At 36.0% G+C, this 8,610-nt stretch overlaps 1 protein-coding gene across 1 annotated transcript in view; it reads right to left on the bottom strand.

Annotated features, from left to right (window-relative positions):
• The window catches only part of VN2R591 (vomeronasal 2 receptor 591), a 28,267-nt gene extending 20,803 nt beyond the window's left edge, over positions 1-7,464 (bottom strand). Inside the window, 2 exon segments of the mRNA NM_001099536.1 lie at positions 5,846-6,649; positions 7,177-7,464. Coding sequence (NP_001093006.1) covers positions 5,846-6,649; positions 7,177-7,431 — 1,059 coding nt within the window. The 5' untranslated portion in view covers positions 7,432-7,464.
• Positions 7,465-8,610: the final 1,146 nt, after the last annotated feature.

Raw genomic sequence — 8,610 nt, forward strand, 5'->3', positions numbered from 1 at the left:
GAAAATTAAAGTTAATAGATATGTGGAGAAAAATAAATAGGGACATAAAGGAATACACATTCTTTTCAGCAGGACATGGTAAATTCACAAAGACTGACCATGTACTAGGGCATAAAAACATGACAAACAAGTGAAAAAGAGCAAAAATAATGAATGCAATCTTTTCAGATCATAGTACAATAAAAATAATAATTGGTAAGGGTACATGGGGAGGCAAATAATTAGAAATTAAATAATATGATTCTCCAAAATCAGTTAAAGAATAAATCATAGAAACAATAATTTCATTGAAGAGAATGACAATGATGAGACATCCTTTCAAAATCTATGGGAGGCAGCCAAAGCAGTACTCAGGGGGAAATTTATATCCTTGAATTCTTATATTAACAAATTAGGGAGGGCAGAGGTCAATGAATTGGACATGCAAATTAAAAAAAAAACTAGAAAGAGTACAAATTTAAAATACCCAGATTAAAACTAAATAAGAAATCCTAAATTTAAAGAAGAAATTAATAAAATTAAAAGTGGAAGAACTATTGAATTAAAAAATAAGACTAGAAGCTGGTGCTTTGAAAAAAAAAACAAATAAAATAGACACAGTGCTGGTTAATCTAATTTAAAACAAGAAAAGAAGAAAACCAAATTAACCATAGTAGTAGTAGTCTCTCGGTAACTGACGATGATGATTGTCTTTGTGCATTTTTGTGCACAAAGATACTTGTGCGTGAAATATCAAAGATGAAAAGGGCGATATACCTCTAATGAAGAGGAAATTTAGGCAATCATTAAAAACTATTTTGCCCAATTATATGGCAACACATATGGCAATCTAGGTGATATGGATCAATATTTACAAAAATATAAATTGCCTAGATTAACAGAAGAAGAAATAGAATACTTAAATAATCCCATATCAGGGGGCATCTGGGTAGCTCAGTGGATTGAGAGCCAGGCCTAGAGATGAGAGGTCCTGGGTTCAAATCTGGCCACAGACACTTCCCAGCTGTGTGACCTTGGACAAGTCACTTGACTCCCATTAAAACTCCATAAAAGGTTGACGGCTGACCACACAGGAGTCTAAAGAATCCTCTCAATAAACTTCTGAAATTCCTTGCCTTTTTACTATACATCTCACCACTTAGTCCCTTCGTGGTCGCCACAATGTGACAAGGAAATCACTTTTAAAAGACTGATATATATTAATTTAAGGTCGCCAAGGAATTCAGCTACATAATTCCCTAATGAAAACTCAAGTCAGCCGTCAACCTTTTATGGAGTTTTAATTACAAACAGGAGGAAGAAGGGAATTAGAGATAGAGAGATAGAGGGAGAGAGAAAGGGGAGAGAAGGCAATAGGGCTTAAATACCCCTTCTGTTTAGGCTGGGCCAAAAGGCCCAAGCCCTTAGATAGCTGGGGCAATGAAAGGAGATCAGTCCCTATTACTCACGTGACCAAAAATGGAGAAACAGTCTCCGGGGCCCCCACCTTCAGCTTCCTTCAGTGCAAGCCTCTCAGAGCACACTGCAACCACTCCAACAAACTCCTCCAACCCTCTCCCGAGTCTTCAGACCCCCCTATCCTTAAGGAAACCATCCAAGTTCCCTCCCCTCAGTCCTCACATCTACCAATCACCTGTCCATCAATTTCCCTGTGCCAATGGAGGCTCTAGCTTAACCCAGGACCGCCCAGAGGTCTCTGGCTTTGCACATGTCTGTTGAAGGTCATATTTTCAAATATTTAAATCTTTGATCCTTTGCTACAGCCCTTTCTAAATCCTGTTAACCTGAGTAGGGTAGAGATTGGAATAATTAAAGTTTGATCTAGGCTGCAGCCCTTACTCAATCCTGTTAGGACTGAATAGGGTGGAGATTGATTCCAAGTATCTCCATTGTATCAATTCTAAAATCAATCATGACTCAAAGAAATTCCTGTTCTATGCTTAAGCATAGGTCAAAGTCCTTTCCATTGTTCAGCAAAAGGTTTCTGTCCTAAAGTAATCTTAAGAAGGGAGGAGAAGGAACCTCCCATGCCAATGGGGTTCACATTCCAATAGCCAAGACCCACTATCAATAGGAAATTTTTCAAGTATGAAATTTCCCAATGGTGAAATTTCCAACATTTATAAGTCTAAGAAATTTTGAGGTTTACAACTGGAAAGACCTCCAGAAATTGATGTAGAGTGAGAGGAGCAGAACCAAGAGAACATTATACATAGAGACAAATACACTGTGGCACAATCAAATATATTGGACTTCTCTACTAGCAGCAATGCAATGATTCAGAACAATTCTGAGGGACTTATTAGAAAGAACACTGTCCACATCCTGAGAAAGAACTGTGGGAGTAGAAACACAAAAGAAAAATAATTGCTTGACACATGGTTCTTTGGGATATGATTAGGGATATAGACTCTAAATGATCACAATAGTGCAAATGTTAATGATATGGAAATAGGTCTTGATCAATGACACATATAAAACACAGTGGAATTGCTCATTGGCTAAGAGAGGAGAATGGGAGGAGGTAAGGAATAGAACATGAATTATGTAACCATGGAAAAATATTCTAAATTAATTAAATAAATAAACTTTAAAAAATTTATATAAAAGGAAGCATCTATCTCAAACAAACAAACAAAAAAAAAGAAAACAAAACAAAACATGGGAGTCTGAAGTGGAGAGATTGGAGCAAGCTTGATATTCCAGAATCCCTCTCAAAAGAAAAGTAATGACTGAGGTGTGGTAGAGAAGGGAGAAGCCATGTGACTCATTAGCTCTACATGAATTTTGGAGCAGAATACTACACTAAGGGAAGTTTTGAGAAAATGTCAGCTCTTTCTGAAACTTTTTTTCCTTTGCCACTCTATCCACAGAGGTTATAATTTCATCTGCCATTTCATTACCTCAGTATTTCAAGAACCTAAATATTGCTTCACACCTTGAGGGGCTAAGAAAGCAAAGTTAAATTAGGCAAGGCCCAACCTTAGCCTAAAGTTTGGCATTTTCTTAACAAGGATGTCAAAGGAATTTTAATTGAACCAATAGTTTTTATCTAAAAAACAATTTCTAAATTCATATGTGAAGGGACCGCAGGTAAAAGATATAATTTTCTTTGTATCTCCCTAAACAATCAATGTAATTATCAGCTTGAAGAATATAGTGAATTCTTTTTGAAAAGAAAACATGATAGAATGAGAAAGCAACTTGATATTATCATAAAAAAAGATCAGTCTCTTCAGCAGCCCTCCAGATGACTGAGTTTAGGTAAAACTTCCATTCCCTGAACTGTTTAGCCTCATCACCATAAAACGTTCAAGTTGACTAAGCTGTTTTATTGACTTGATCAGGTTTTGGTCTATTCCACATGACTAAAATTCTAGATTTGTCAACATTTGCTTTTTTGATGTGTAATTTTTCTTTCAATTATGCCATTGCTTATGTAAGTTAAATGATCCACATAGTAGAGGGAATACCTATATACTAACAGTGTCAAAAATTGATTTAATAAAAGGGAAAAACATTTTTCCCATTAATGGGATCTTGAGCTAAGCATTAGATTGTTTACAACTTTGTAGCAGAATTCTAAAAATTTAGTTTTGATGTTTCTCAGATCCCTATAGTAGCCTGAAATTTTCAATGAAATTTGCAGTACATTATCAAGCATATTTAGATCTAACAGGAAGGTCCTTCTCCCTATCTGCAATAGACAAGATGGATTCTACAACTTTGATCCAGGTCTTTTGTGGGGCAATCTCACTGACTCTTGGGTTCTCCACACAAAGCGCCATCTGTCCTGGTGCACTTAACTTTTCTCCAGCTCAACTAAATTTGGTATAAATCCTTTATTTGCTAGGTGCTTTCTCTAATCATGTATTGTGATATTTGACTGAGGGATGAAAACACTCATCAAAATTTTGATGTTCAGTGTTGTTATGTTGACATCATTCATTGAAAAAATAGTCCAATCATTCTTCACCTTTCCACATGACCTGGACTACACTATTATCTTCTACTGGATGGTGGACCCTTGGACAAAGAGAGACTGAGCAACAAACTTTACCACTTTCTCCAGATCTTTACTGTCATGAGGAAATGTCAAATAGTTGAGAATTACATAGTTTGCCAGAGATTTTGTCTTTTAAAGTAAGAGAGCCATTGTTCATTTGGATTATTTTTTAGAAAGGAGTGAAGCTAAAGGTGAAAGAAATTATAAGTTCTCTTATAATAGAGTCTCTTGGAAATCTGTTGCTTTGTTCTATGTTGTCTAACACTTTCATTAATGATTTGGATAAAAGAAAGAGTAGCAGAATTCTAAGATTTTTCAACTGTCATAAACTAGGGATATATTCCTAATAAATTGGATAAGACAACCTGGATCAGAAAAGGTCTCACTATATTAGAACATTACTCCAAAATTCAAGCTGGAAGTAGGAATTTTGGAAGCTGTAAAATAGCCTGAAATATTTCCTCAGTTTAATTCAAATGGAATTGAGAAAGGGAGCACAGAAAAAAAATTGCCATGCTGGTTCAAAATAACTGGGTGTTGCAGAATTCTCTCAGGTGGTTAATAAAACTACTCACAATCCAATCCAAAAAGCATTTGAGGTCATTTATAAAGTACCCATAATACCCAAGGCATTGAGCTGGGAGTATTGATATAAGATAAAAATGAAAACAATCAGTCTTCAAGGCACTGATCTTCATTACATTGCAAGGTATAGCAGAATAAAAGCACAAATAAATACAATATGTTTGTAAGAGTGGAAGAAAATCTATCAGACATGGAGGGAAGGAAAAAAAAAACATCTTTCTAGCAGCCAGTATGTGCCATGCATTTCCCTAAACATTTTGTTTTCTTACAAATAAAATTTCATATAAGAGAATTAAGAAATACTTTCTGCAATCTGCCATCTATAAACTGAGCCTGTAAGGAGTGTATGGTAGAAAAGAGACTGTGTGTGTTGAGTTGAGTACTGTAATCTTATTCAGAGAACTGCCAAAAGTCTTGTTCACTGGAATATAGAATGTATTAGGAAGTAAACTATCAAACCAGATTTGAAAGCAGGAATCAGAGAATGAAAAACATTCATTTTCACACTGTGGAGATCTTTTTTCTCCTAGAAAGTTAAAGTGTTAATGATGGTTCATGTAGAAAAATGTAATATCATGTTAGGTCAAGGGAGTGACATAGTCATATGCTCTTTATAAAGATTTTTTAATAGTCTTTTTCTTTCTTAATCTCCTATAATTTCTTGGTATTTATACATTTACATTATATATTTTGAATTTATTTTCTATTTACATATATAAATTTTATACTTATATAAATATATAATATACACAAAATGGATAAAATACATAGGCATATATAAACACACATGCAGATATATGTAGATGTATATACATGCACACACTTATACTTAGGTTTTCTCTTTTTTTAATTCTGGAGAATGAGTTTTTTAATCTTTGTTTTCAGAACTAAATTTTATAGAATTTTATTACAAAAATAGATAAATTTGATCATATTAAATTAAATTTTCTTGTACTAATAAAACAAGTGCAACAAAGATTAGAGGGAAAGCAGAAAGTTGGGAAATGTTTTTACAGGAAATTTTCTGATAAAGGTCTTATTTTTCAAATATATCTACATTTATATCTAAATCCTTTTTTTTTTTTGAGATTTAACATTCATTCTTAAAGTTGAGATCTAGGTCTGGAAAGGCCCTCAGGGATTCTCCACTGAAAAATGAGCAGAACTAGGTTGCCAACCCTTCCTTCCTTTTCTGTAGGGGGTGGTTCCTTCATTCAGAGATTTGGACATTAATGCATAAGGAGGGGACCTTACCTTCCAGGGGTGAGTGATCGGGTTGTCACCATCTCTTTTGGGTTCTATTTCTGATCTCACCAAGAACATTTCATGAAGGGCCCAGGCCACAGCATATATAGCATTGTAGACAGAATAACTCTGGTGTGACATAATTTTGTCTATATACCTCGAACTTAATGTGTCCAAGGAAGCATTTTGTGAACAGGCACTTCCATCCCCCTTTCTGTGGTTAGATGTGCATCCAAAAGCTGTGACCCAGAATTGCTCAAGGAAAATATCCTCTGGGTACTTGAGAGGGTTAATGGTTTTCAGAAAGTGTTCAAAACCAGGCATCTGACTTGTCTGAGTGGAGAACATCAGAGCACCATGGAAATTGTCAAAATAGACAGAACCTGGTTTATTGAAAATATCTGAGTCCCTGGTGGTGATCCATAATATTTTTGGAAAGAAATAAGGCTTCTCATGAAACCTCACACTCAGTAGTGAATCTATATCTCCATAAATGACAACCACATTAGCTCTAGATTCTAATATCTTCCTCAAAAAGCATTGATGTGAGGACATATCCATTGTCAGGCCAATGGTGATCTTCTGTGTAATGGCCACACAGATGTAATTCCTGACCATTTCTTCTTTCAGGTCTCTGAGGAATTTCTCACCTATTGTGTCATCTGAGGTGACTAGTCCCACCCAGGTCCATTTGAAATGCACCATCAATCTGACCATGCCAAGAGAAAGAGAGGTGTCACTGGTTGCCATCTGATAGACAGAAGGAAACTGGGCTGGGTCACTCAAGACTGGATCAAAGAGACCATAGCTGATCTGAATAGGAACAAACAAGAACATTTTAGGTTGGAGTGTACTATAGTAAAGGTTCCCTCTCCCCCATATTAACCTACTTGTCCATACTCTGTTTTGCCTACAATGGACTCACTCTTCATATGTGCTTGCTTTTTAATGCTTCTGATCATTCAGGTTGTCACCTCCTTTAGAAGACCTGACCTAGCTGCAATATATGTAAATGCTTTCAGACTTCCTTTCTTTCTTTCTATCCCTACTACTGTGCTCAGGACCTTAAAAATATTAGTACCTTAGTATGCATTTGTTTTATTCAATAGCATTATTTCAAAAGTTCTGTGTGTTAGAATGGACTGCTTTCTACATGACGTGATGAAAGGAAGGTCTCTGATCTCCTAATTGATGCTCTCCTTTTCTCCTCTGCGAGTGATCTGAAAGGTGAATTAGGTACCAGACCACCCCAAAGCTTTTTAAGGTCTAATAGCAAACCATCCAGAGCTCCCCTCTGCCCCACGATCAGTATAGGCTGAATTAAGCCCATGATTCCCTACCTGTGGGAACTTATAGAGCTCAAGTAGGCTTCCCATGGAGACAGTCAATGCAGAATTGGCTCCTCCAATGACCACCACAGACTTGGGCTGCCTCTCACAGTTGTAATTGGGAATGGTCTGTGCCTGGCCTGACAGCCACATCAGGGAACTTTCTAAGACCTTGTCATCATTGTGATAGGCATTGTAGATGTGGAATCCCAGGGTCCTATTGGGTAATAGATTGGGGTTCCTGTTGATCTCCTCTACAGCAAACATTAAAGCCAGAACTTGATAGTAGTGTGTCTGCAGCCACCTGAAGTGGAAAAGAGGTTGTCAGGGACAAGGAATAGTTCTGGTCCTTCCCTCCCCCTGAAAAGGAATTAGAAGTTTCAGAAAGAGAATGTTCTCAGCCATAGGATAGTGAAGTTCTAGGTCCACAGTAGTACTCACTCACTCTGTGGTCACAAACTAGTGTCTAAGTTACCTCTTGTAAACCACATTATTATACTCTGAATATTTTACTCTTAGTAGCAATGATGGAGACTCAATACCACCTCATTCCTGTGTGATATTAGATGTTCAAAGCAGTAACAGCAACTCTTTCTTCATCCCGTTTAATCATGGCACTTAGAACAGCCTAGCACTTCTCTGCCAGCTACCAAGTTTTTGCCAGGAATTGTAAGGAGTCACTGAAGACCCAACAAAATTCTCTCAATAAAGTGAATTTTCAAAAACAAATCAATTGAGTAAAATGTTAAAAAAGAAAAAAATGAGGTAAACATTGTTTGATACATTGCACATCAGCCTGGTATATATTAGACATAGACCATCTCAAATTATATCCCAATGTAAATTTGCAACCAGCACATAAACTGGATTTTAAAACAACCTCAAGGAAAATCAGAATAATTAATTACAGGTTGTTTTTCAGATTTATGAATTGGAGTAGAGATCATAACCAAAAAAGGGATATAGGGGAGAAAGGGGGCTAAAATAAAAACTTTTGATTGTACAAAATTAAAAGGAAATGGTTCCCCCAAGTCCTGGATACCTAATATTAGAAGGTAAATAGTTACCTGGAAAATATTTTCATTAATATTATAAATTCTTATTTCTGAAAAACATTAAGAAGTGATTCAGGTTTGTACAAGCCTAGAGTCATTCCTCAAATGATGGATTGTCTGAGTTTTGACCCAGCATTTCTTAAGGTAAAAAATTGAAGCTATTTAAATTATGTGAAATAGTGTCCCAAATGCCTGATGATTAAGGAAATGTAATTAAAAACAATTCTGAGTTTTGTAAACCTTAAAATTTCTTAGACTTATAAATGTTGGAAATTTCACCATTGGGAAATTTCATACTTGGAAAATTTCTTACTGATAGTCTATTGGAATGTGAACCCCATTGGCATGGGAGTTTCCTCCTCCTCCCTTCTTAAGATTACTTTAGGACAGA

The sequence above is a fragment of the Monodelphis domestica genome, chromosome 4 (assembly GCF_027887165.1).
Source record: "Monodelphis domestica isolate mMonDom1 chromosome 4, mMonDom1.pri, whole genome shotgun sequence".
Taxonomy (NCBI): domain Eukaryota; kingdom Metazoa; phylum Chordata; class Mammalia; order Didelphimorphia; family Didelphidae; genus Monodelphis; species Monodelphis domestica.